The sequence below is a fragment of the Amblyomma maculatum genome, chromosome 1 (assembly GCF_055883805.1).
Source record: "Amblyomma maculatum isolate TAMU_Amacu chromosome 1, ASM5588380v1, whole genome shotgun sequence".
Taxonomy (NCBI): domain Eukaryota; kingdom Metazoa; phylum Arthropoda; class Arachnida; order Ixodida; family Ixodidae; genus Amblyomma; species Amblyomma maculatum.
Window position 1 is genome coordinate 407,802,137 of NC_139344.1, and position 27,760 is coordinate 407,829,896.

The 27,760-nt window shown below is 44.3% G+C and overlaps 3 protein-coding genes across 6 annotated transcripts in view; 1 reads left to right on the forward strand and 2 right to left on the reverse strand.

Annotated features, from left to right (window-relative positions):
• Positions 1-6,217, reverse strand: part of LOC146208833 (uncharacterized) — a 29,581-nt gene extending 23,364 nt beyond the window's left edge. Inside the window, exon 1 of the mRNA XM_084596232.1 lies at positions 6,101-6,217. Coding sequence (XP_084452358.1) covers positions 6,101-6,181 — 81 coding nt within the window. The 5' untranslated portion in view covers positions 6,182-6,217. The remainder of the gene's footprint in view (positions 1-6,100) is intronic.
• Positions 6,218-11,384: 5,167 nt separating this feature from the next.
• Positions 11,385-16,250, reverse strand: LOC146208834 (uncharacterized). 2 transcript variants are annotated; one of them, XM_084596256.1, is made up of 4 exons: positions 16,099-16,237; positions 14,750-14,862; positions 12,346-12,505; positions 11,385-11,726 (listed from the first exon to the last, which is right to left on the reverse strand). In XM_084596256.1, the coding sequence occupies exons 3-4, from the start codon at positions 12,434-12,436 to the stop codon at positions 11,404-11,406; spliced, it is 414 nt and encodes a 137-aa protein (XP_084452382.1). In that variant the 5' UTR covers positions 12,437-12,505; positions 14,750-14,862; positions 16,099-16,237; the 3' UTR covers positions 11,385-11,403. The 2 variants fall into 2 exon arrangements, with proteins under 2 accessions (XP_084452382.1, XP_084452388.1); XM_084596262.1 differs by lacking the exon at positions 14,750-14,862 and having other exon boundaries at positions 16,099-16,250.
• Positions 16,251-16,299: 49 nt separating this feature from the next.
• LOC146208835 (uncharacterized) overlaps positions 16,300-27,760 on the forward strand; it is a 41,272-nt gene continuing 29,811 nt past the window's right edge. The window contains exons 1-3 of one of the 3 annotated variants that reach the window (XM_084596249.1): positions 16,300-16,488; positions 17,051-17,222; positions 19,101-19,292. In XM_084596249.1, coding sequence (XP_084452375.1) covers positions 17,121-17,222; positions 19,101-19,292 — 294 coding nt within the window. In that variant the 5' untranslated portion in view covers positions 16,300-16,488; positions 17,051-17,120. The remainder of the gene's footprint in view (positions 16,489-17,050; positions 17,223-19,100; positions 19,293-27,760) is intronic. The other 2 variants (XM_084596239.1, XM_084596246.1) reach the window with 2 other exon arrangements.

Consider the following 27,760-nt stretch of genomic DNA (forward strand, 5'->3'; position numbering starts at 1 on the left):
GTCTGCTAGCAGCACTTTCCAAAGCATCCACTTTGCTGTGATATCAACTGCTAAAGCAAGTTGTCAGTGTATTTGTAGCAAAAAATTTCTGAAGGGGTAAAATGAAGCAAACAGCACAAGGCTTTGTCAAAGCTATTATAGTTTGGACGTTTATGATGGCACCACCATCCCATAGTCAAGCCCATGTTTAAGTGACCACTACGACAGACAAGCATCAACCAAGAAGTATGCTTTAGGGCTGTGCAAACAGTACATTTTGAAGCCAAATCAAATAAGAACGTAGCTAAAAACCGAACGAACAGGAAATTTCTACAATTATTTGCCCCTTCTGTGAATATTTGTACAAAACAACCGTTGAAGAGAAACAGCATACAGCCAGGGGAGGTGTGACATAACTCATGGAGGTAAACCTATAGCTGATCTCCCCGAGGGGCATCAAACAAAGTTGGCAGTGCATCTCAGTTGACGTCAAGGACAGGAGTTATGAGTGATGGCCTCTGATGTGAAGCATGGTGACAGTATTCTAAACCTGGCTGAAGCCTGTCACGTCACCCAGTCTTGCGGGCCATATGCATGGACCGAATGAACGCCACCACTAATTAACTGCGTTGCAGCACTGAAAACACAGACCACTTATGCCTACATGCCGTGCCGTGTCAGCGTGGCCCTTGCTTTTGAAACATCTGTCAAAAGAAAACTACGGCTTGCCTGATTTGAACTTTGTGCCAATTATTAAAGGTTAAGGTCACATCTACTTCATCGTGAATGATTTTGGATATGCACTATTTGATTCTTTCACGTGATTGAGCAGGAGCGTAATCAATTTGTTTGTGAAAATTTTTGAATATTGGTTGACCTGTGGTAGGTTGAAATTTTGCAAGCCGTTTTAACATGAACGCAATAATGCAAGGTGTTCAAATTATTTATTACATCTGTTCAGCAGAAGACCAAAGATGACTTGCATTTCATGGATCATCCATGAAATGCTTGAAATGAAAAGAGCCATCCAGGATGACTCCTGAATCCATGTACAAGATGTTAACACTCATGTGAAGAATAACTCCTGCACATGCACAAAGTCATGGATAGTCAACAAACTTATAAGAAAAGCTTGCAACGGAGGACAAATACTGTCTTCAGCAGTTTCAACTGCAGGTCTAATGTTACTGAAACGTGATGACTGCTGTCATTTTAGAAGCTAAGTGTCATGTCTAGTCTCATCGTCTTTGGCCTTTTTGTGGCTTCCTATAACTTTGAACGAACATTTCAAAGTTGTGCACTGTAAACACATACAAGTACACAGGCATAATTACAACCTACTGCAACAACTGACAGTGAAAAACATGTGTACCAAAAAGGCAAATAATAAAACTGGAGCTATTTTCTTCTACAACATCCTTTGCAAGTTTCAGGGCTTTTTCATTGGCAACTGCCATTTTTGGCAGCTGCAGCACACAATAAGAAAAAGAACATATTTGCTCAATAAAATTAAATGCAGGATTACATCTGCCGATTTTTCTGAAAAATAACCGGAAAATCCATGAGGACAGGAGTTTCCTTTCCCTTATAGAATGAATTTTCGACCCATAAACCAGAACAAATTCTAAGAACTTGCTTGGTCACAAAGGGCTTTCATCAGTTTTCAATGCAAGCAAAAAACATGCAATCTAAGAAAGTGGTACCTCACTGTAGCAATAGCCTCTGTCAAACCACAATTCTTTACCATGAGCTGATCCCAATGCATTTCCTTGCTGCCCTCATTGTCACAGCAGAAGCAAGCTCCCAAAGGTACTGGAGGTTAATGAATTGTAGGTGATGGGGTGTATAGCTACAGTCCGACAAGTTCATCAGCTTTCTTTAGCTACATCATCTTGCTTGAGTTTCGACCAGAGCTAGTTTGCTTTTAGCACGATGGAAGAGGGCTACAGACCACGTTGTGATATAACTGTTCCTTTGAAAGGTATTCCGAAACCAACACATGAACTGAATTACAAATGAAACCAGAATAATTATGCTGCTTAAGCATTAATTTAGGCAGTGTCCATCGTGTCAGCGGCCAGATGAATTACACTACAATTTGAGAGCATTTAGGGCCTGTTTGAGCAATTGGCAGAAGCCATTATCTGGTAATTTTTTTCTACTAGTTTCAAGCAGTCCACATGAGATGTGCTTTTCGATGGGAAGCATGTCTTCAAGAATTGTGGCCCGTAAAATCAAATCAACAATATTCTACACACAACGTCAGGGCTGTCACTGCATATGCTTTATGCATGATGTGAATGCCATACCATCCCCTGGGTGGCACTGTGAACACTTCATTGCTTGACCCAACTTGGTTTGCTCCAACACCTGTAATACCGCTGTCACATGGGCACTTCGGATCGCGATCAGTCGATCGAAACCGAGCTCGATACCGATCCAGCGTTGCTACACGGCGAATTCAATCGCGATTGCCCATGATCCCGCTCTACCACCTCTGCCGTGGTTGAGCTGTCCTTGCCACCCTCGTTCCCAGACATTAATCAAGTACACCAGCTAAATGTAAAGTTTACTAAGAGATTTATTATAAAAAAACATACATTTCTAAAATAAGTACTTTGTAAATTTATACGATTTGAACACGCTGAATTCAGCAAGTGAATTCCTGATACATGACTTGAATGCTGCATTGACACTGCTGTTTGGAACCCCTCATCCAATCATCCCATCTCCCCAGTACTATTCACAGCTTGTTTAGAGGAAGTATTCAGAGACTTGGAATGGGAGCAGTTAGGGATAAGGGTAGATGGAGAATACCTCAGTAATCTGCGATTTGCTGATGACATTGCCTTGCTAAGCAACTCGGGGGATGAACTGCAAATAATGATTGATGACCTACACAGGAAAAGTAGAAAGGTAGGCTTGAAAATCAATATGCAGAAGACTAAGGTAATGTTCAACAGTCTCGGGAAGGAACAGCAGTTTACATTAGGTAGCGAAATACTGGAAGTAGTAGGCGAATATGTCTACTTAGGACAGGTAGTAACCGCAGATCCCGACCATGAAAAGGAAATAACAAGAAGAATAAGATTGGGATGGAACGCATTTGGCAAGCACTCGCAGATTATGACTAGCAGCTTACCGGTATCGCTCAAGAGGAAAGTATACAACAGTTGCATCTTGCCTGTGCTCCCCTATGGGGCTGAAACGTGGAGGCTAGCCAAGAGAGTTCTACTTAAGTTGAGGACAACCCAGAGGGCTATGGAACGAAAAATGGTAGGGGTAACATTAAGAGATAGAAAGCGTGCAGAGTGGGTCAGGGAAATAACTCAAGTTACCGACATTCTAGTAGAAATTAAGGAGAAGAAAATGGACATGGGCAGGACATGTAGTGCGAAGAGAGGATAACCGATGGTCGCTGAGGGTAACAAACTGGATTCCAAGGGAAGGAAAGCGTAGCAGGGGGCGGCAGAAAGTTAGGTGGGCGGAGGAGATTAAGAAGTTTGCAGGGGTCAAGTGGATGCAGCTAGCACAGAACCGGGTTAAGTGGAGAAATATGGGAGAGGCCTTCGCCCTGCAGTGGGTATAATCAGGCTGATGATGATGATGATCCAATCTAGTCAGTGCCAGCATTGCTCCAAGTGCATTGTCACTAAGTCATTGCACTGGATAGCTCTCGGAGGTTTTTGATGAGCTTGTACTAGTGCATCAGCCAGCTTTCAACAGAGTGAGTTCAAACAGCTGTTTCTTTTCTTATTCAAATGCTATAACGTTGAGCACACACATAGCAGTCAGTGATGTGCGCACAATGGTATGGATACCGAAAGCCGGCTGTCTGTCCAAAATCAGGCTCAATTTTTTTTCCTTAAGAAGAGATCATTAGTAGTGCACTATCTTTATTTAACCTAGTGAACCATTTTTTTCAACCAATAATTGAGAGGAAACGCTCTGCAATTAAATAAATGCTTGCATTACTGCAGTGAGCAGGCATTAGAAACTTTTTACTCAATGGCGTATATGAGCGTATACGAGTGTATACTGTTTGTTACGTGGAAACATTGTTGCTGTTGCCATCACCAAACTCCTGTTTTGAAAAAAGCACATCAGAAAAAATATGCACATGAATTCACATCATAACTGTGACACAACTGTTCTTTGAGCAGTGTTTCGAGTGGAGCAATGACATTTTGCTTCCCATTTAGCCTCCATCTGCTAGTTAAGTTGGAGGCTAGTTTGTGATGGGAATTTCAATCAATGGCATATGTACCTTCAACTGTATGCCATTCATAAGTGTAGATTTCCACCGAGAAGCGAGACAGATAATGTGCCTTCCTTTCTCTAGAGAACCACACCAAATAAAAATGTTTCAAACTTTGACAAACTCTGTGCCAGAATCTCAGTGCCAAAAAATTATGAAATGAAAAGGCGGTGTTAGAGGCTCTATGCATCTACTTTTATTGCAAAAGCTAACCCTCCTATTCTTCTCATATCATAACCTGTGCTACAAGACAGCAGCTCACCAATGATCGGCACAATTATGCATGCTTCAATACAAGTTTGCATTCGCTGGATGGGTTACGCCACAAGAAAGAAAGTAAACTTCAATTGTTTAACGGAATAGCGTGGGTGGTTTCCTCAGTCCAGGATACCGTTGGCCTGGGCTGTCTCCTGGGCCCTGGTGAGCAGGCTGCATTGCTCAGAGAGACCCGTGTGGACCAGCTCTGCCTCCAACTCCGCTTGGCTGAGCGCTCGAGCTTTATATTTCTCTAATTGCTCTTTACAGTTCCATATCATGTCCGAGACTTCACCGCATGCAGTGCATGTGTTATTTTTGAATTTTTCGGCCCAGATTTTGTGGTACTTTGCTAGGTTTGGGAATGTCCTAGCCTGTATGTTCCTCCAGGTTACTGCCTCCTGTCTGCTGAGGTCTTTGTGTGGTTCTGTGCATCGTTTTCTTTCTAATTTGAAGCATTGTACTATTAGTTCTCCATATATGAGAGGGGTTGAAGGCTCTGGGGCAGCTGGCGCAGGTGCCCGGAAAGTATGCCCTCGGGCTATCCTGTCGGCAGCCTTGTTGCCGTCGATTCCCTTGTGTGCCGGTATCCATGGGATTGTGTGCTTCATGTTGCCCATCTTTTTTTTCTGCTCCATTATTTGCCTTCATGCCTTCATGTGTTACCCTTCATTTGTACAATCTTAAATGCACATGCAGTTTGGTTGTTCACAAAGATGATTACACTCCCTCATGTTAATTTTGTCTAGCCACAACAGCATTAAATTAGGAAATTGTCATGTTGAACAGAATGTCTTAACTTGGGGCTAGGGTGCTGAAAAGTGACAGGTTCCCTCAAAGCTTTGAGCACCATGCCGTAATGTACGGACACAGACCTTCACAGTAGAGCTGGGACAAGCCAGCGCTACTGATGACAACAGTGAGATTTCTTTTTTCTTCTTGTGCTCTTACTGTTATTAAACAAACATAGCTGAACTTCTGACTTTCAGGTGCTGCTCTGAAATTCAGTAAGCATGGCAAACTCTGCGCCAAATTAAGGGGGCACGGAACATATATCGCGCGGCGGAAGCAGCACACGGGACAGCAAAACCAACAAAAAAGAGTGGTCGAGTATTTCTCACGACACCTGATGGATCGCACGACGTCGTGTGTAAAAAACCAACCGGCGGCAGAACATGGTTAAAAACAAATGCTGCAGCACTGCGTGCAAGGGTACAATGCACATTTGGACTTAGTAGTGCAAGATACGAAGACATACGTCCCACAACAAAGGCAGGGACAGAAAGGAAACAAGACAAAAAACGCTACGAACGTGAGAGACAGCAAATGAATGTCCTGGGCGTCCACGAAACGTCGCGATTCAGGCATTGTTTAACATTACTGACAAATATATTGACGTGGCCTGTATAAAAAAAAAAGAGAAGCCGTTACGACAGCGCGTTCCACTCGATCACGCAATCGATCGAAACGGAATGCATAGCGAGGCACGGATGAGTAGGTAAGTCAAGCTTAACTACGTGCACCGCTCAAACACCCCATACGACAACAATCAGTTCCTGTTCTGCCAAGAGCACAACGATTAGGCAACCCAAGCAGCAAGTTCATTACCTTTATCCGATTGATGACCCCTCTCTTTTCAAGAGTTTCGAGCAACAAGTCACGTAGTTCCATGTCTTCGTCTGCCGCCATTTTCAAACAAAGAGGCGACGGATACGACTACGTACGGCTACTGCACACTTTGATGGCTATCATCTGGTCTCTCTCTCTATATATTTTTTTTTTTTATGAGCATAAAAATTTGCACCAAGGTCAATGTTCTTCTACCATGTTTGCACCCCAAATCGTGACTTCAGATTATTTCATGGTCATTAGATCTTTCGTCAAACAGTTTTGAGGAAAGAATGTAACAATCGAGCATGGCGCAAAATAAGAAGTGTTCAACCGAAAGCTTTCCATTATTTACATCCCTTCGATTCGCTCTGGCATCATGCAATACTGTGCTGATCCAACGGCAGCAATTATTTTTACGCCTTTAAGGCGAGCACGACAGCGTCCAGACGGCACATAACGTCCGACGGACGTCCGACCAAGGTCCGAACGTCCACAGCCAAGTTTGGACATCTGCCGGAGTTATGGTGCATGTACCAAACCGGATATCCCAACCTGGCTGCTGTACTTCGGTCATCGGATTGACATTTTAACTGGTGTGTAATACACAGTAATAAGCTCAATATGAATATCCAGCTAACGCGCAGCTTTTTTATATATATATATATATTTATATATACTCTGCCGAGAATTGTCAGTCAGCTGTATAGTTACTTCATTTGCTCTCTTGACGGTGGAAATGATGAAAGCAATTCAGCTGGTTACCTTGCTAATACCTCTATTTAGACTCTAAAGTTCGGCTGCTGTATGTTCTAGAATTATATGGTTTGGTTTGTGGGGTTTAACGTCCCAAAGCAACTCAGGCTATGAGAGACGCCGTAGTGGAGGACTGCGGAAATTTCGACCACCTGGGGTTCTTTAACGTGCACTGACATCGCACAGCACACGAGCGCCTTGCTTTTCGCCTCCATCGAAAAGCTGCCGCCGAGGCCGGGATTCGATCCCGCGTCCTTGGACACAGTAGTCGAGCGCCGTAACCACTGCAAGGAAATTATTGCACTTTCCAGATGGAAAATTTCAATTTTGTGCATGGAAGCCTGATGTTCTTATGAATTGGGACTCCAAATCCAAAATTTCAAATGAAATCATTTGAAATATATGATGTCAATTGGAATAGAGTTCCAAATGGAAATAGGGTCCGTATCCTGATTTTGAGTCATTTTAATTCACCCTCATCTGTATGGTGGAAACAGAACTGGAAGAGGTGAAAACGTCGGAACTGGCATCTGGTTCAGGAGTTTCCACCAGTCAGATACATATGACTCGACGTGACGGAAAAAACGATGTAAACTCAGTATATGGACCGAGTTGAGAATACAAATCCCACATGATATATTGGAATGGCATTTGGAATCTAGAGGATTGTCTGACTGGAACTGGAGCTACAAGTGAGAATGCAAAATTCATTTATAAAGCCATTTGAAAAGACAGCAATATAGATATATCAGCAGCCAATAAGTATGATCAGCTGGAATTTAAAAACTGCAGGTAGTCCCAATTGTTTTCTTTTCGACTTGGTGGTGCAGTCTGTGCATATGACTGGAGACCTTTCATCAGTACATAAATATTTTATTCATCATTTGATAGATATCAACTGATTAATATCCGAACAAAATTAAAGCATTCTGAATCATTCACGATATAATGAACAAGACATATCAGCCTAAAAAACATATATCACATTCACAGAAGTGTTTAATGTCCCAGATTATTCCTGTTTTCTTTAGGTTGTTTAAAATGGTGACCCACTAAGAAAATTTGAACCAGAGGGGAAGCATATGACAGCAGCCTACGAAATATTTCCAAGGTCGCAGTCTCTTTTATCAAAGTTCTGCCAGCCTGGGATGCTTCATGGACATAGCAGTCCTGATCTTATAATATTTCATCAACTGCAAGTGGTTAGTCAGGATGTTGATGCCTAATGTGAACGGAAGCTTTGTAATGACTTTCATGTATTAAAAATACTGGCATAGAGAAAATCTGTTACATATATGAGACCGTATCAAAACGTTTTGAGACTATAACAGCACAGACATTTCGACCAGTTGGCAAAAATTTGTGATCAAAAAAGAGCAAACTTGGACACAACACAAAAAAGAATGTCGTCACATTTCTTGTTTTTAGTGTTGTGTCTAAGTGCACGCTGCTTTTTATCATGAATTTGAGATTATACTTAAGGAGTTTGCAGCACTATAAAAGAAAAGGGTGACCTGGGTCAATTATAATGGCATGCAACTACCCGATTGTGTTTCTGCATGCCCATCAATCATGGTGTAAGAATGTATAGGTGCATTAGTACCTTGTGCATGCCATCACGATTGGTTCAGGCTACCCTAATGCTGCAAACAGATTGTGAAGCTGAGTATAGCTGTGCTCTATTTATGTTTGCACATTATAAACTTTAAAATGATTTTCTCACAGGTAAGTCATAGCTGGTCTAACTAGTTTATTGAACAATTCCCTGTCGGTATCAGTTACAATTTTCACCTGGGCTAGCACTCCAATACTCCACTCCTAGCATTTTTGCCCCTGCTGGAATGTATGCTTTAAGTCTTCTATGTAAAGTTTACTGCACAAAACCTTCTGCAATTCTTGCTGGATTCCCATATTAGTGTCTATAAACAACTACTTTTGAGCTCGATTGTGAACTCTTCCAGTGTGAATACTGTCGCCTAATTTGTCACAGGGTTGCACTTACAAACTCTAGTTTCATAACCAGTAATGATCAACATGAAGGATTTGTCATCATATAGGCCCACGAATGCAGTCCTTGACAGATTTTGATGTGGTGTTCCTTGTGCTCCTAGGCCAGCAGTTGGGAGATGAGCTTGCCAGCACCATGACACATGTTCATATTATACATGAGGGTTGCCCTGGACTCTTCCACATAGCTTATTGACAGTGACTGCTAAGCTGTGAACTGTTCTCCAGCAATCCCCATCTCAAGCTGCCACATGGTTTTGACATTTCTGGAGACTGGGTTAGTCTGAGATTTTGCCAATTTTTCATAACCTGAATTTCAGTGATGTTCCGCCACTTTTGAACAATGCATGCGACTCAAAACACATTTCACGACTCACTGCAGCATCACTGTATATTTGCTGATTCGTGCCAAATGTCTGACTGGCAAATTATGCATTTCATGCAAAATATGTTACATTCGCTCCTTGTTCTAACATGCTCATCATGATGAAACAGCAGTCGTCAGAGCCCAAACGACCATAATAGAAAGTTACACAGCTCCCAATGTACACAAGACAATGTTTTCTGAGTGCCAGCACACTCACTTATGATGGTCAATGCTTTCTGTGATGCAGCCTTGTGCTGGCCTAGGTTGGTGCGTCACAACATGTCTCAATATTTGTTAATTCCACCACGTCACTATATCAGCTTAATTCTGCATGGTTACATATATTCTTCGAAATATGTTGTTAGTTAGAATCAATGATGGTTGCAAGCTATCGAAAATTGTTGCCTGGTGCTACTAAAAATATAACCGAGACAAATTGCACTCAAACTGGTTCCATTTGCATTTTTGGAAGTTATGATTCATTTTTTGACAAAGTACATACGACCTGAAGATTTGTGTGGAATACATTCGAGGGTAGATTTTACATTAGGCTTTAAAATTTTTGTTCTAAGCTGAGGGAAGAAAACATTCATATTACAGGTTTTATTTATGAGATTCAATTTTAACCAAAATTATCTCTATGAAAAACCACACATAGACATGTCTTGAAAAAGTGTCATGTTCTGGCCACGTGGAAGTTCAGTAGCAATTTCACTGCTGCCATCTGCATGCAGATCACTTGGTGTGCTGCCTTGATGTTCAATCCTGAACAAAACAAGAGCATAAAAACCTATTAATAAGAACTTCCCTCATGATATTGTACAACAGTTTGGATGTGCAATGCCCAGCCTGCTTCTTTTCTAATGGCAGTATTTTCATCTACTTAACCTAGTAAAACCATTTTTTGCAACTAGTTACAGGCAAATTCACTGAATCTGTGCAGCCTTTAATTTCGCAAGAATTTAAAAAATAAATACAAAAAATTAAAGAGAACTCCAATAGTTCAGCCCCCTTATACACATCATATATTAATGTCAGCTACAATTATTACCCATATGACATTCCAATCAACTCCCAGGGACGTCCTGTTGAAGTCCCCACCTCCCACATCTTAACCCGGGTAATCTTCGAGATGTCCCCGAAAGCTTCCTTTTGGGATTGTCACAAGCTGCCTCCCCTATACAGCGGAAGTTGCGGGAGGTTCTGCCTCAGAAACTCACGGGATCCTGCTGCTCCTCTGAGCAAAATTCGACACATTGGTGGCAGCGACCGCACATCCTTGACCCAGGCGCTGCACAGCAAGCCAAGTGTATAAAATGACAGACCACAGCACGCCCACGCCAGTGCGCTCTGGGAAAGCGTCATGTGTTTCACCGGGCCCGCGATCGAAGCATCGTTCTCACCTATACGGCCACCGCTACCGAGCAACCCAGCCTTTGACGCCTCAACTAACAAGAAAGCCGTGAAAATTCCTTTTTGCCACAGGCTGTTGTTTAATTGAACATTATTTTCCCTTTTGTTAACCTTTACCTGACTTAGTAATATTTTTTTCGCTGTGTTTTCTATGTAACCCTTGCCCATACTTATTAGATCGGGAATACTTGCTTTGTTATCTTTATAGTCTTTAGTCTTTTTTTTATCGCTGCGTATTGTTCATTGTCGGGTTTTCTTCTTGTCATTTACCCAAACAGCACACCAACAATGGACCAGCGCTGGCGTAACATTGGTAAAAAAACAGCGCGAAAGTCGGACTGTCATTGGCATTTAGGCCAAAAGAGACTTTTTCCGACCTTGGGCCGACGTTCATGCCACGATTGGACCACTGTTCAGCCTACATTTGTCTGACATTAGGCCATGATTGATCCACTGTACTCCCCATATATTCATGTTGGCCCACCGTTCACCCATGATTAGACCACTGTTATGCCGGTGATAACATTGGCCTGACATTCATGCCACAATTGAACCTGCATTCAGCCAGTCTACCAAAAATGGACATGCCACAATTAGACCATTGTTTAGCCTATTTGTTAAAGCTGGCCCATTTTCAGTGCATTCCAGCTAATATTTGCATTATATGAGCCACATGCTTTACTACTGCCAAACTGCAAGCACCCTTTATATACACATGCATAAAATGAGGCGCAACAAGAATCAAAGTGTAACCATTTATTTAAAAATAAAAATCGTCCCTGGCTGGCACACCAGGTGCAGATAGGCAACCCCACTGATTGCCGGCAGGCTCAGGTGCTGGCAGGGCCCTGCGAGGCAGCACTGGAGGAGGTGTGGACCGGGTGAGGCAGCGAGGGTGCCGTACTGGTTGTTGCCGAAGCACAGGGGTTTCGTGCAGTGCCAGGCTGGCGGTAGAACTCGCATTCAGCGTCTCGGCAAAGCGCCGCTTCCTACCGCCACCACGGTCCACTGAACCTGGCAACCACTTCTTAATGAAGCCATGTGCTTCGGCAACATCCACGCCAGTCTTCTCGCAGATGGCATCTGCACAAGATAAGTGGACATTTTAGGCCAACAGGAGCACTTTGTTGGCTCACAGAAATCAAGCTTGTCTCACTGAAAGAAAAAACAGAAGAATAAAAGGTAGCACAAAAGGACGAGGACGGAGGAACTAGCCCAGCAACAAGTTTTATAGAAAAAAAACAGAAGAGGCCACACAAGTAAATGTTACACGGAATGAGCCTCATAATTCAAGGACTAGGCAACCAAATACAACTTTAGAAAAAACTCTCGCAAGAAAGCTCTTCTAACCAACCGTATATAGCTACTATGACACTACGGTCCACCTTTCAAGGACTAGAGGGGGAACACAAATAGCTGGCCAGTGCAACATGACTGCAATGCTGCGAGAAAAGATGGACTTGAATGGTTTGAGGGCTATTTCGAAACACATGTTGTTTATTCTTCAGATGCCCACTAAGAAGAACTGCAGCAAGCCCCACAAACAATTGCAGTAACAAAATATTCATCTGTTATAAAAAAGAAGTAAGCTGGGTAAAGTGGTAACAGATTTTACAGACGAAACAAAGTGCAGCAAAGCCTGTTACATATGCTTTCGCTCATGTTTTAAAATTAAAAGCTACTGTAATTAATAAAAATATACCTGTGGCCACCTTGCACAATCTTAGGCCAATAAAGGAATTTTTTCCTTTCCGGCCGTGAAGACTGTACATGCGCTGTACAGAGACCCCCATGATGGCTGTGATGGCGTTGGCCGCCACCTCCTTCAGGCCTCTTCCTCCCAGGCGGAGCAGCTGCTTTCACTGAAAAGAAAATCATAGTTGCGCAAATGCTATTAGGCATAAAATAACAAGTACCATTAGTTTATTTCTGAATAGAATAACTCAGATAACTGTGTGACCAATTGTCAACAGCTCATACAATTGTGCCTGCTATTTAATGCATCATTCTTGTATGATGCAACAGCTCTCTACCACTGCAAACAAAGACATTTTTCTTTCTAATTTGCTATGAGCAGACAAATTTAGGTGCTGAGCAAAAGTGGTCGCTCTTATCATCTTATAACTTGAGGCTTTTAGCAGATATGTGTGCTGGATGTATTTGGGCTGCAGTCCCAAAGCAATTCGGGCTAGGAGCATGCTGTAGAAGAGGGGTTTGCAAATTTTAACCATCTGGAATCCTTAACGTGCACTGACATTGCACAGCACACGTGCACCTTGCTTTTCACCTCCATGGAAAAGTGGTTGCTGCAGCCAGGTTTGAACTCTTTTTGGGTTCAGCAGTTGAGTGACTAAGCCGCTGCAGCAAGGCCCATTACCTTGAAACTGAGCATGATCTAATATTATGTACCCCAAGCACATGAGTAAAGATGCATGCCTAGCAACCACTTTTCTTTAAGCAGTCTTAACATTCTTGTTTTTGGCAGCAGATCAAGTAATGAAAGAAAGCATAATATGGGCAAGAGAGGAAAAAGTGGGGTAAAAAACAGCTCGAAAACAAGGACTTGACAACACAACATAGACAAAACACAGGGCTGTTTTCACGCTGTTTTTATGCCCATTCTTCAAGTACCAACTAGCCCACCAAAATGCTCTCTTAGTCTCTTAGGAGAAAGAAAGGGTCAGAAGCTACCTCCTTACCTGGAAAACCTAGCATACATGAAAGAAATGCTGAAAAAGGGCCAACTGCCAGCTGTGACCACACACTTTTTCACAAAAATTCATGCAATATGTATACAATTAAAAGCTCAGCTTCATGTAAAATAGATGTTACAACATCTTTAATGTTAGAATATAGAAGCTGAAATGTTGATTTGAATGTGTGACCCTCATGTATTACATTTGAATAATTATAATTATTCGTCTTTCTATCAATATCTTGTCGTGGCGATTTATTTTTTTATTGTACTCTATTATTACGCAGTGTAATTTGGACTACTATTTATAAACATTTGTTTGTAAAAGAAAGTAACCTGTTTGAACTAAATCCTCAATTGCACACCGACACACATACTTCACGGTGACTGGCCTAACTTTTAAATGTGTCCGCAAACCTCATAGAGGAACGACGGATAACCGTAACGGCGATCCCTCGCCTCTGTTGGCCGTAAAGGCGGGGGTTTGTGACAGGGATATGTTCTAACCTCCAAAGGATGATCTCCATCAGATCTCCCATTTACTGCTCCTTTAGGAACATCCTAAATACACTCAAGGACAACTGTCGTATCATGCACCATGTTGCACGAAAGAGTGAACGAGAGCTCCACAATTTTGCTATTAATGCCAAAAACAAAAGGCATACTGTTTATCATTATAGCTAGAAATGTTGGTGTCGCCCCCTCAGGGCTATGATACTCAAGAATTGCTAACAAAAATTCCCTTTGCGCTTGCCGAACAAAGTTTGGGGGATTGCAACTGATTTTCAGAGCATACAGAGAGTGTCCAGAAAGTAATGTAATTATTGTTTCAGCTGCTCTAAACAACCCTGCCTCGCTCAAATTGGCTATAGTTTAGGCAAGGGGGACGTTCCACGTTTCATCACTGTGTAGCGCAGACTGCTCTGAGCTATAGGAGCGTCATGATCACTGTTTCCGTGTACCTGCTGATAGCGCCCTTGTCATGACGTGTGATGGCATCCGCATGCGAATAACGCTACGCAATTAAGTTCTGTGATAAACTGAATGAGTCTTGCCAAGACCTATCAAATAATTCAACAAGCCCATGGGAAATATGCTTTGTCTCACTCTCAAAGCGTCAAATTCCTATTCTAATAGCACCATGAACCGCCAGAGTTCCGGATGGCAAACCTCAGAGCCTCTCGCCCCAAGAAGGCAATGATGAGCCAGTCGAAATTAAAACAATGCAAATGGTCTTTATTGATGCCAAGGGTGCAGTCGACAACGAATTTGTAACCCAAGGACAGGCAGTCAACGCTGTCTATCAGGTGGACATGCTTGAGAGACTGAGTAAAAGAGTCCTTCGAGTGGGAAAAGATCGCAGATACCTGAGAGTTGCACCATGACAACGCTCCCAGCCACACATACTCACTGCGCATATAGGAGTTTCTGGCCAAGCACAAATTGGAGACGCTGCCCCAACCCCTCTATAGTCCTGACCTGGCTCTGCCAGACTTTTTCCCGTTCCCGAGGATCAAGAGCACCCTGAAAGAAGTCCATTTTGGGACACTGAAGGGATCCGAACGGCCGTGACAAAGGCTCTAAACAAGGTTCCTGCCGACGCCTTCCAGGGTGCATACAGTGTATGGCAGAGTCGCTGGTAAAAATGTGTAGATTCCAAAGAGGACTACTTAAAAATTTTTTAACCATTCCTAATGATATTTTGAATAATTTATTTTCCACTGATAAAATTGCATAACTTTCCAGACATACCCTGTATAAATAGCAAATGTAAGCCCATAATTTCTTTAGCTGAAACATGAAAATTGGATCCATTGGAAAATATATCAAAGGCCACGTGATTAATATGCTGCATTACATGCAGCTTGCCATGATTTGAGGTTGATTCAATATGAATCACAAGTTTGCAAAAAAGGCCATTCAACTTCCCCACAGAACACAAAATAGGTCCAAGTAAACACCTTACTTATATTGTCGGCAAAGAAATGAAGAGGTGCAATTAACAATACATTGCATGTGACCCAGATTAATTATGCTGTAAATAATATAAATACCTGTATTTATGAGAACTATGCATGCAGATAAGGCTGAATCACAGCTTGCAGCAATGTTTAACACTACAAAAATTGATTTGGCATATGGGAGTTCATGTTTATTTCTATTCAGTCAAAGATGCTATACGTGTTGAATCAGCCCATAATTTCAACACGCGTTCAACACCCAAAAAATAACTAGAATAATGCTGAGAACGGTCAACTTCAGCACGGTGGCCACGTTTCCAGTGAAATTCAACTCTGCTTCAATATTCTGCCCGAACCAGTCCTGCTTGGTTCCAACACAAATTAAAAATGGCATGTTGAGTCTGCTCAGAATACCAACACGAGCTCAGTATTATTTTTAAAGGGAGAACTGGAAACAGTAAGCATTTTTGGAGGGCATCATGATTACATGCTTCTTACAAGGCTCCTGCAAAAGGCAGGTCCTAGAATAACAATATGGCGAGGAAACCTCCTAAACAATGTCCAAATAAGCTCTCAAAAAACGTCCAAATATGTCCCATAGCGGTATTGTTTAAGAAGTCCTGGAGGAGTTCCTTCTTGTTTTATTTGGTATGTTTTTGGAATCTCTTTGATGCCCAGTGCAACATTCTCTACTTTCAAGTGGAACCGCGTCAACGCCAGTTTCTTTGCGCCGCGGGTACAACAGGACGTAAGGGAGATAGTCACAGCATAATTTTGTCTTCCTTGCGTCCCATCTTACCTGTGTGCTTCCTTATCCCATCTTCAAATGTCGATCCCTTGGAAATGGCACGGCTTGCACCGGCTACAACTGCGGCTGGCTTCAACGCTCTGGCTGCGCTATTTTGTTCCAGCGCATTCAGCGTGCGTAAAAAGGACGAGTCCGCGGAAGCAGCCAACGGGAACACGCACGTAACACGTTGCGCCGCCGCGCACGGAAGCTCCCGAAAGAGTGTGCGTGCGGAAGGTGTTCGCTGTTTGTGTTCTGGGGCGTCGAGGAGGTTTCTTCATGGCGTTGGATTCAAAAGTGGATTAAGTGTCCTAAAGCATTGCCAAACACACGACCACCGGCGGACGTTTCTTCGACCATCGGATTTAACCCCTCGAAACAGCGTTTTTCGTCATCGTTCAAGTGAGTCGGCTGACACGGGCGCGCTTGGCATGTGCAATAACGGTACTGTCGCGCTGGGAACGGAGCGCATTAAGCCTAAGTTGCGCTTAGTTAGGCTTAGACGTCCGGCTGTTAGCCACGGTCGGTGGCCCGCCGCGTAGCGGTTGCAAAGCTGGCGGCATCGGCGCACGCACTTGGCATCGGATAGCGGGAAAAGTGACGCGGCTGGGATGAGCCGGCGTGGCGGCTACCTGCCATCACGATCAGCGGTGTACGGCACGTTCGAGTCCCTTTTGCACGAATTTTGCCGCCATTTCCGTGCGGGTCAGGCTGTCTCAGTCGCGCGGCGCTGCAGAAAACATTGCGCCACAAGGGCCGCTTATTCGTGGCATTCTCGGCCACGATGCGCGCAGTAGTTTCGCGTGTCTGTGGTCCAGTAGGAGGATCGCCTGCAGTCTCTCGAGGCGTCGTTGTGCACCGCCGCGTCGGTTTGTTTACGGTGCGTTTTGTTTTGTGCTTGTTTCGCGCCCCTGGCGTGATGCGGTGGCAGCTGCGATAAGCGGCGTGTGCGCTGTCTGGGCAGCAGGCGGTGCTCCAACCCATGCGGATTGGCGCCTGAGGTCCGAGCGGAGGAGGAAGCCAGCAGCAGCAGGATGCCCCGCAGAACAGCACGCTCCGCCGCAGCCAAGCACGACGCCGAAGCTCCGGCGGCTGAGGACGGCAAACCCGATGAGACAACCGCCACCGCCGCCACGGTGAGCTGTCCGGCAACCCTGCCTGCGGACAACCCTCTCGCCGAGGGGCCGCGCTGCGGCGCTGCAGTCGGCGCGCCAAATTTCGAACTCGCTTAGTTTCGATAAAGTGTACTAGAAGGGTCGATGAGGTAGGCGTTTGCCATTTAATGAGATCTGCGTCGAGTACAGGGGTGCAGGCTGCAACCGTGGAATTCATTTTTCGTAGACGCTGATGCAGGAGGTGAGCTCGAGACTTAAGTGTATTGTTTGGAGTCATCGTTCAGTTTGGAAAAAACAAACAAACAAATAGTATAGAAAGGTGCTTCCAAGCAGTAGGCAGTGTGAGCCCGTTCTTTCACCCTTCATTTTTGTTTGGTCTTGGGTGTTTTGCAGCTTGCATTGGTATTTTCGAGTAATATGTTATGGCAAATTGAAATTTCTATGCCTTCATTTTATTTTTAAAGCTAGACTTCCTCAAAAGGTTGTGTTGCTTAGAATTAAGAATATTGTCAATCAGTGTGTCTCCAACATGGAATTGTCAGGGGAAATTTTGTGTGCCTGGAAAAAAAAACGGAATTACCAGGGATACCACGAAAAGTGAGCCATTTCAGGGGAAACACCTCTCTGCACTGAACACAAATGTCTTGTGAATCACAACAGAACTGCTAGTGGCCTTCATGGGGCCTTATCGCATTGGCATGCAATATTTTATTTAGAACGAGTGTAAAGTTTGATGTCCTCTCTGTTTCAGTTGCTTTATCAACTTTTTCTGTGTACTGTACATATTGATTAGCTTGTTTTGTACTGATTGTCGCTCTGCTTCAGCAAGCCTAGCCATATTCAAAAAACGTTTTCTTTACAATAATCCAAAACTGTTAGTGCATGGAGTTTCGGTTTTCTCATGTGAGGCACCATGCTTCCCTACTCAAAGTTTGTTGCCCTGCCGTGATAGTGCAGTGATCAGGGCGCTCGACTGCTGTGCCCGAGGATAAGAGATTGAATCCTGGCCGTGGCGGCCCACTTTTCGATGGGAGCCGAAAAGCAAGGCGCCTGCGTACTGTCCTATGTCAGTGCATGTTAAAGAATCCCAGGTGGTTGAAATTTCCGGAGCCCTCCACTCATAGCCTGAGTCTCTTTGGGACGTTAAGCCCCATAAACTAAATCATCAAAGTTCGTCCTATGCCATGTTTCCTAAGCTTTTATTTTCCATTGCATTTGGTCGGATGTCAGCATTAGATGAAAGCAGCAAGCAGCTACTCACAGGAACGACAAGATACGTGTAGCTGCTCACCGCATGCCCTGGTTTGCCATTGGTTGCTTGATGCAGCCAGTGCTGGGGGCAGTCACTAGTGAGAAAATGGCCTTGCCACTTCTCATGCACCTTGGAAGCCATGACATTGTCTCCCAACAGTTACTTAGGCCAGTGGGGGATCAAAAGAATTCGAGATGGAAACTAGAAGGTTATGGAATACGGCCTCTGGAAAACTTGCTCTTATGCTGCCTCAGTTTCGTAGACCATGCGGAAACAACCTAGTTTCTGCATGATTTGTCATTATTTGTTTTAATATTTAAACCATTCGAGAATTTTTTGTTGTGCTTGCAGCCACTTTCATTAATCATATTGGTTTTGAAACAATAAAAAAGGTATTTGCTAGCACTCAGTGAAAGCATCAGATGTCTGGAGGAAAGTGAAAAAGGCAGTTGACCACGTGGAAGGGCTGAAAGAGCAGCAGTGATGGTATTGCAAGTCAAGGAAAAAATTGGTGCCCTCAAACAAGTAGAGCAAATCTGTTGTTACTGTAACGTGTCCACTTTTTGCGCTGAATGGGTGTATTATGTTTCCATTGTGCAACTGCTCCGAAACCTATTTTGGCCGTTCCACCCCTGGGTGCTCTGCAGGAGGGCGCCCCCCGGCGGTCTAGTCGGCGTGCAGCAGCACGGCCTGACTATGCAGCGACGACAACCGGCGGCCGGACACGGCGGAGCTCCACGGCCGCCCAGACAGCAGCCTCTTCGGCAGAAGGCCACCGCAGCTCTCCCGTGGAGTCGCCCGCCACACGTGTGAAGAGTGCACGCCGTGCATCGGGACAGGTGAGTCCTTTGTGGCTACCCAGAGTTGTTGTGGCCGTTGTTAAAGCCAAGTGTCGCCAAGCGCAAGACATTATCATTTTCACAACACACTGCATCCACTGCAGGGCAGAGGCCTCTCTCAATTAGCTAGTTGTGTCTGCGTTGTCTGGTAAAACTTCCTAATCTTATTCACTCACCGTCTGCTACATCATTGGCTTATTTGAATCGGAGCTGTCTGATCATAACAGTTGGGAAACTCCACTTCAAAAAGTGACTGGTTTTAATAGGCACTTTTCGGGTGCCTGTGAATTGTCACATCATCTAGGAGGGTCAGTAGAAACTTTCTGCTATTGCCATCATTGCCTTTTGCAAATCACTTTGATTACCTCTGTAGCTGTTATGTCATAAAAAGTTTTGCTGCAACTTTTCAGCTTATTTTTATTTTATTTTCCCAGTGGTTTCTCATTTATCAACAATCTGGAAGCTTGCAGCTTAGACGCAGGTTCCTTTAAGGGGGGACACCCCTCTTAAAACTTTTTTCCTTATTTATGGGTGGATCTGACTGAAACTTGCACCATTAATGTACTTTTGCATGCTGATTTCAAATATCTGATTAGTTTTCTTGTAGATGAAATAGCTTTCAAAATATTACCTAATTCATGTTCTTCGTTTGGAGGTGAGTTAATTACTAAACACTTTATGGCATGAGGAGAATAGCCCTGCCAGAGTGATCTAGAAGGATCATAGAGTGCCGCTAGTCATGAATTAACGTGGTAGAAGAATTTGAACCAAAGTTACAATAAGTCAAACTTTTATGAATAAAAGCCCAGGTTGGCACCTAAGATTGATAATTAATTCTGTAAATGTTGCCGCATAATAACTGTACATATTTTTGTCCTACGGCACTGTCGAAGGTTTTCTCTTTCTAACAAGACAAGAATGAGAGCTATAGCACAAATAGACTAAGAGATATCTCTCCTCCAAAATTGCAGCACCCTCAAAATTGCAGTTTTGAGAAAACGAGGAAAAACACTTCACAGCATGTAGGTGTAAATTATGTCAATGATTGATATGTCAACAAGATCAGAAACAGGTGGAAAGTGATCTGAAGCGAAAATTAATGGCCTATGCCAATTTGAGCCAAAGTTACGCAATAGGAAACGCTTGAAAGGAAAATTCCATTTGGGTACCGAAGACAACATAACCTTCTCAGCAAATTTTCTTTTGTCGTCACTGCATTTACCTTGGTTTCATGAGACTCGCAGGATTCCCTTTCTAGAAAAAAATTTTTTAAAGCAATAGCAAGAACAGGGCCAGAGATATTGATCTTTAAAAAATGCAACACTACCAAAATTGGGGGATTGTCGGAAGCACTCAAGCCTCACGGCATTTAATCAGGAAGGGCAACCTCAAAGACCTCATGCTATTAAAATGCACCAGGAGCATAGTCGGGGTGCATGCTGTCGCGGTGTTTTCTTTTTTCTGTTTTAGCAACGCCAAGCGAAGCCGCCCACTTCTTTGCAGAACGTACGCTACGGTGCAAGTCCTTTTCTTCAGCTCTCCTGGACCCAGTTGCTGTCACATTTGTACTGCATTCTTGCAGAATTGCTGCTGCTGTATGCTTGCAGCCGGCATTGAAGCGCAGCACAGCTTCTGCTGTGGCTGCTTCCACAGCAAACAGTGACGAGTGCCGCTCTTTGTGGATCAAGGTCCAGATGACCGAGTGGAAGCTTTCGTTCGAGTTCTGGGTCTTCCCCCGAATGCACCTCTGCAGCAGGCTCTTCTCTGATAAACGACTATAAACAGGCAAAAGAGCATCAGCCACATCTCTTGGCAGACTGTAATTGTGCTTTGGTGCAGGCTCCTCTTTTGCCTTTGCAGCGTTGTGGCGGCACCATGACTTCTCACCAGTAGGACACAAACTGTGTTTGGGGCAGTCATCAGTAGATGTGATGTGGTAATATGTCGCCATCACAGCTCGCTGCATGGCATCCACATCACCTACATTTGATCGAAGCGCTCGGCCATAATATATTGCCAGCTTGTCAACTAGATCAGCTGTCAGCCTTCCTCTGCCGCCAAGACTTTGCTTCCCTGCACCCTTGTGTCTCTGCAAGAGGTTGCGCAAAGCTGCTCCCATACGCTTGTGCACGTGATTTATGCAGTCCTCTTTGACTATTTCAATGTAGCCATAGATTGCAGCATCTTTAAGAGCACTGAACGTGCGACTGTCCCCATCGCATAGCATGGTTGTGTAGCGCATGTTGTGGCGCTGCAGAGATCTTTCAAACAGAATTTTGCCAGCCTCTACTTCCATTTGACCAGCCTTGGAGTTGGTGTTTTTTTGGCACTGGTGGCGTGATTTCCAAAGTTCGTAGCCGTCAGTGTTTGGCTTGGGACCAATTTCGCAGCCCAGACAAAAGTTTGACAACACCACATAATCAAGCACGTAACCAGTGAAGAGTTCCACCACGGCACCGACGCCTATATGTGATGAGTGTCCGCGCGTCATCCATGTGCCGTCGTAGCACACGGCAATGTTCTCCCTATGCCCAAAACACAAGTCATCGTAGACCTTCGCCACTGCCTGCGCGGCTTGTGCCATAGCGGTCGTGGCGGCTCGGGTAGCAGCGAGTTGCAGTGTGTTCTTCAGATGCCGTTGAAACGTCTTGTTGTGCATCCCGCGCCGCGACAACCCCATCGCCGAAAAGATATCGTTCATTGCTGTCTGGCCGTTACCGGTCGACAGCATTGCTCGACTAGCCAGAATATTCAGCTCAAAAGGATTGCACCTTTTCTCGCCGTCAACCCTCCGCGAGTTCCACTCGGCCGCAATCTCACCGCAGTTGTCGCACAGCACGATCAGTTTTACGGCGAGGCCATAGCTCCGGTCGCTGGTAATTAAACGCACGCATCCACGACACGTTTTGCACCGCACGGCATCCAGAAGGATATTCACAATGCTGAGGTCAATTACCGCATAGGAGGCTGTTCCGTCCGCATCTGACTCTGCGGACGCACCACTTGCATCGGCGAACAGCGCGGTCTTTCGTGCCGTCGCCGGCGTCGATACCAGTCTATCAAGCGTAGCCTGCTCACGGGCACTCACTTGAGTTATGTCACTGTTAGTGACAGGCGCGGTATCAATACGTACACGACTGCAGTCGGCACGAAGAACGGCGCCGTTGTCCAGCGGAATCGGAGAAGCGTCGCCGCCCGCAACGTGATCGTCACACAATCCCGCAGCACTGGCACTTGCTTCTTGCACAGTATGCAACGAAGTCGCATTCTTAACGCGTTTCTTTGGTTGCTTTCGCCCGAACTTGTGCAAAGAGCGGTACTTCTTCGCGCCTGGCATGACTCTCGCGTTGCACTAGCGTGGTCGGCAGAAAGACAAAATGGCGTCACTGGGAGTCCGCATTTCAGGGCTAGCTTGCCGGAACCAACCAAACGACGCCATTTTGATCACGTGCCTTAACCGGCCAATAGTAGCGCGCGCTGCATGCTATCTTTTTGTTCGTTTTTTATGGGGAAGGCGGAGCGCACAGGGTTGCTTTCCGAAAGAAAAAATAAGCCGAAAGCGCGCGCTTTCGAACGAGACCAAAATCGCCGCGGTGGAGCGCGTAGTTCTCATGCGCCGGGCGATCGAAATTGGGTGTCGTTTGTCCACAATTTAAAGGGCAGTGGGTGTGGTACTGCATTTTTTAATCGCTATAACTTCATAAATACGCGGGGTATAAGGATGAAAATTTGCGTGCAGATGCGGAATGGTGCGAGGAATACGAAAATGAAAAAATTGAAAATCCGATTTTCAGGCCGATTTTCGGTGCCAAAGAGCCGTGTCCCCCCTTAATGGCAGCGGGCGCCACCACCATTCGTATACACCCAACTTTCGACCAATTGAAACCGTCGAATTTTCATACATGGGAAATATGAGAAGTTTCACAACTGGCAATATTAAAGCTCTCTGGTTTGAACGGGCTCATGAAACAGGCCTGTGCTGAGGTTTGATCAGCATAGCAAGTGATTGACCACATCTCCGTACCAGAGTTGAAATTGCATTGTGCAAGCATGATGGCAAGCATAGGATCCCTGTTAGACTGGAACACAGTGCAGCTGTATTGTTTTGGTTTCAGGCTTTGCTGCAGGTTCATGCGGGCGGTTATTGGCTAGGATATTGGCAGCCAGCTAGGCAACTTATCTGTGCCTTTTTGTATTGTTGCATTCTTGGCCCTTTCTTGTTCATTTTTTCTTCACCACACTACACTTTCCCTGCTTCTGCTGCCATGGTTCTTTCGTTCCAGAAGGTACAGCTTAAACATAGACCCTAGAGGTGTGCACGGGTCGAAATTTTGAGCTGGAATCTGGCCCAGTCTGGCCCTGCACTTAAATTTAAGGCTTGGGCCCGGCCCGGCAAGTCATGCTATAATTGCAGTTTAAGCGATGAAAAAGAAGAAAATAATTTGAAGTTGATATGTTTATCCATGATCTTAAAACGTTGACGTTGAGTTCTCACGTTTGAAATGACAAATTTGCTTAATATTAGGGGCACAGCACGTACGTAGAATTAATTTATTGTGCAAAAACAACAAGTTATCTATTGAATTGAGGCATTTGTGGCGCTTCTGAATAATGAATCTGGTAGCGCTGAAGTTTCTTTCAGTGCTACTTGTGGCTGGAAAAACTAACATGTTTTTTTTTTTTTATATTTCACTAAGCAGCTTGTTTGCTTCTCCAAAAGTGCTCTAGCTCTAAGCCTAAGCAAGGTGTTGCTTTTCTGCCCACGTAATTGGGGAGCTCGCCTGGCTCACTGTGTGCCTTTTAAGTGAAATTTTTGCAGCAAGAGAAACAAAGGAAACTCGTGCACTGCAGATGCTTTGAGCTATGTCCCGTTTCAAACGAGGCCATTCGAGGCAAGAGTAATAGGCGACGGGTTGGCGCGAATTTTGAAACGGATACCTATACATCAGCGCCAGTGTTATCAAAGCAGAGATGCAAAACTCGAAACTAAATAGCCTTCAAGCGGCCCCTCTGCTCGATCACTGATGGCTACCAAAATTTCGTTTGCGGCTAGGAGGTGGGGAGGAAACGCCAGTCGACTCCGGGAAAGAACTCGGAAGCTCCAGCGTGGAGAAGACACGGGGAAATGCTGTGCATTCTATATGCTTATTGCACTATGGCCATATTCGCACTTTTGCAGATGTTTCATGTTTTCGGGATCAGAGTGTCCGGTCTGGCCTGCCCGAGACAAATATACCTTGCCCCGGGTCCGGCCTGAGCCCGGCCCGGTACTGGCTTTTGGGCAGGCCCGAGCTCATGCACATCTCTTATGCATCCTTGTCACATGCTGTGTACCGCAGCCTTGAACGTGACGACATAGCTTGTTGAGACATTCCACCACTACTACTGCATCGTTAAAGGTGTACTAAAGAGCATGCTGGAAATTATTGGTCTGACTTTTATTTCTGGGGTTCTGCAAATAAGTAGATTTAGTTGCAGTCAACATAACCACAAATTAAGTCCATGAAGAAAAAGAGACATTTGTGCATGCACTGTTTGCTCCCGAAAGGCGCAACCTTGTCACATTGCGGTGGTCAATGAGATTTCTATAATTTGTGAAGATTATAGTAATTCAAAGTCATCTTCATTAATGGTTCTGGGCACAACCTAAATAATATTTTAATAAGACAGCTGCATGTTTCTTGTTTAGAGTGCATATCGCCAGAAAAACAGCCCGAAACAAGCGGACTGTGCTTACAAAATCACTTTGCGTATTACCTGTCAACAGCAAAGCATCAAGCCATTGCGAGAGCAGGGATGTTTCGTTCGATTTTTATAGACAAATTGTCCACATGGGACAGTAGTGTGAGTGAGGTTTAAAAAATGTTAGGAGTATGTAGATAGATTTTTCACTATAAAAAACAAGTTTGAAATTTTTTTTAGTGCACTTTTAAGGAAGCCATGTGGGTCCGTGCTTTTTGGAGCAATTTTGCTGCTCTTGACAGCATGAGCGCCAGCATTGTGAAAGTCCAACAATGAGAAGTGCATTGCGTTGCATCACAGATTTTCGGCATCCTTTGTATTGACTGTGGGATATGTCACTGTGAGTGTCTGCGCAAAATCGTAGTTACCAAGGGTGGCACCCTTTTTTTTGGAAAGTAGAGGCAAGGGAGGTCTAGACCTTTTGTTTTCATTATTCTCTTGCTTGGAAGAGCATGAGAATAGCAGTTTTGCAACGTGCAATCTGGACATATCTAGTTGATGGCGTTTGTGTGTGTGAGTCTGCGAGATGATTGTGTGGTATACCTCTGACTCTTGGTATATTTAATGGCCACCAGCTCTTTCAACTGTTCTTTTTCTTTTTAATTTTTAACATTCAGTCTGCTTTTTTTTACTGTTTGAAGTGTCTGAGCCGTGTAAGAATTAGCAAATTGTGAATTTTTCTTATTCATTTGAGCCTGTATGCAAACTTTAAGACCACATTTAATGCACCTTAAGAGGGAAATGCGATAGTGTGCTGGATTCATTGCACTCAGATAGAAGATGATGGAGATTACATGTCATGCGCAGGATAAAAGAGTGGTAAACATGCTGCTGTTCGGCTACCACTTTGGTGTAGTGCTCTTATGCAGTGGCCAGCGAAGTTGATCTGTTCACTCTGCTCTGGGATTTAAACCCAATTGCATCACTGCAATGGCAGAGGGAAGCCTTGCTGGCTACATTAGGCAAAACTCTGTTGGAGTTGTTGAGGCCGAGATAGTCCCCAAAACTTGCCTGGTTTCAGCTCGGGCACGAACGCAGATGCATGGGAGAGGAACGACGTTTCCCATATGCCTTTGTATATTCTCGATCTAATGCCAGGTAGGCAGTATACCAACCAGCTGAGATACAGCCAACCTTGCGGTTACGTCACAGCACTGACTGTACCAACCAGCTGAGATACAGCCAACCTTGCGGTTACGTCACAGCACTGACTGTGCCTCAGTCTGGGAAGAGTCACACAGCAATGATGCTTCAAGGTCAAGTGCACTGTATACGTGACAGGCCATAGAGAGAGGGACATTACTTGAAAACAAGCAGTTGCCAAATCTTTCATCTCTTCTCATTACTGTGTATCTCCAAACATGTCCTGTTCCTCGTGCACAACAAACCGCGCACATGAACTATCTAGCAGAAAGAACTTTGATGAAAGAAGCTTGGCCGCGCAGAAAGTAATGGTTTCCTACTCCCACACATAAACAGTCTGAAATGCTTTTTAGATTTTTAATTTTTTTCTTGGTTAGAGGGACTACGCTGACGGGCAACGGCTTTTTCATGCGTGTGTTTAGAGGCTGTATTCTGTTGGCTGTTGTTTACTTGTGTTCAACATGTGTCTGCACTTGCGCTACCAATTTTTTGGTTGGTCATGGTCTTTTTCTTTCTTTCTACTCCTATTAAGGCTCATTTTTGAGCTTTGTTTAATAAATGCATGCAATGAAATGTGAAATCCTTTTTCACTGGTAGACAAATGGCCATTCCCTCTGTGTTTTACAAGCCAAAAAATAATTGAATTAGTGGAAGCTATTCTCTGTATAAATGGAATGCTGGATAAACGAGACATATGAGCCTACTGCTTTGATGTTTTGTTTAAAGAGAGTGCAGTGTATTGAGAAACTTTATGGTTTATTTAATGCCGTTAAGCCTCGTGATTATAGTAAATTATGCAAGATTTATCTGTATTTCTAGTTGTTTTTTTTTTTCTTTTTTTTTTTTACGTGTGCTTGTAGGAAGATTCCCTCGCTCCTCCCTTTTTAGTTCAATCTATCTATATTCGTAATTAAAAGTTTTCTTTTGGCAACCATTTTTTATAACATGTATTCACTTCGCAGTCAAATGTTTTATTTTTGCGCGCTCCTAGTTTGAGGTTAGCATGAACTTAGTGAGGTGGCTCTTCCTGAAAACTGCTTTCTAGCTGTGTCAGTCATGATGACACTATGTTCACTGCTGTGATGAAACCCCCTTCCCCTTCAGAGTACGGTGGGCTGGGCTTGCTGGCTGAGGAGACCAGTTAGACACTAAATGGTCTATGAAATGGGCTTATAGTCTTCACTCGCTTACTGCTGTGTCTGTGTGCCTCCACCCACGGGGCAGTGGACATGCAGTAATGGAAATTTTATCGTGCATGTGAAAACCGCTGGTACAGTTAAGATGGAGTAAGTGGTCTCAGGGAACGCATGTGACATACAGTAGTGGAAATTAGAGGGAAAACATGTACCTTGGCACAACGTTTAATGGGAAGAATTAAAAGCGTAGGTCGTTTGTCATGACAGAGCGGTTTCAAGGGAGAAGGATATCGTTGCCGGCCTCTGCTGAAAATAAGATGTGGAGGTGCGTTTAGGGAACTTCGTTTGGCTTAGGACAGCTGTGGCTAATGCTGGACATCTGGTGGGGATTAACGGCTCAATTGCTGGGCCCCAACCGAGGTTCCTGGACAGACTCCTCTCGGCAGT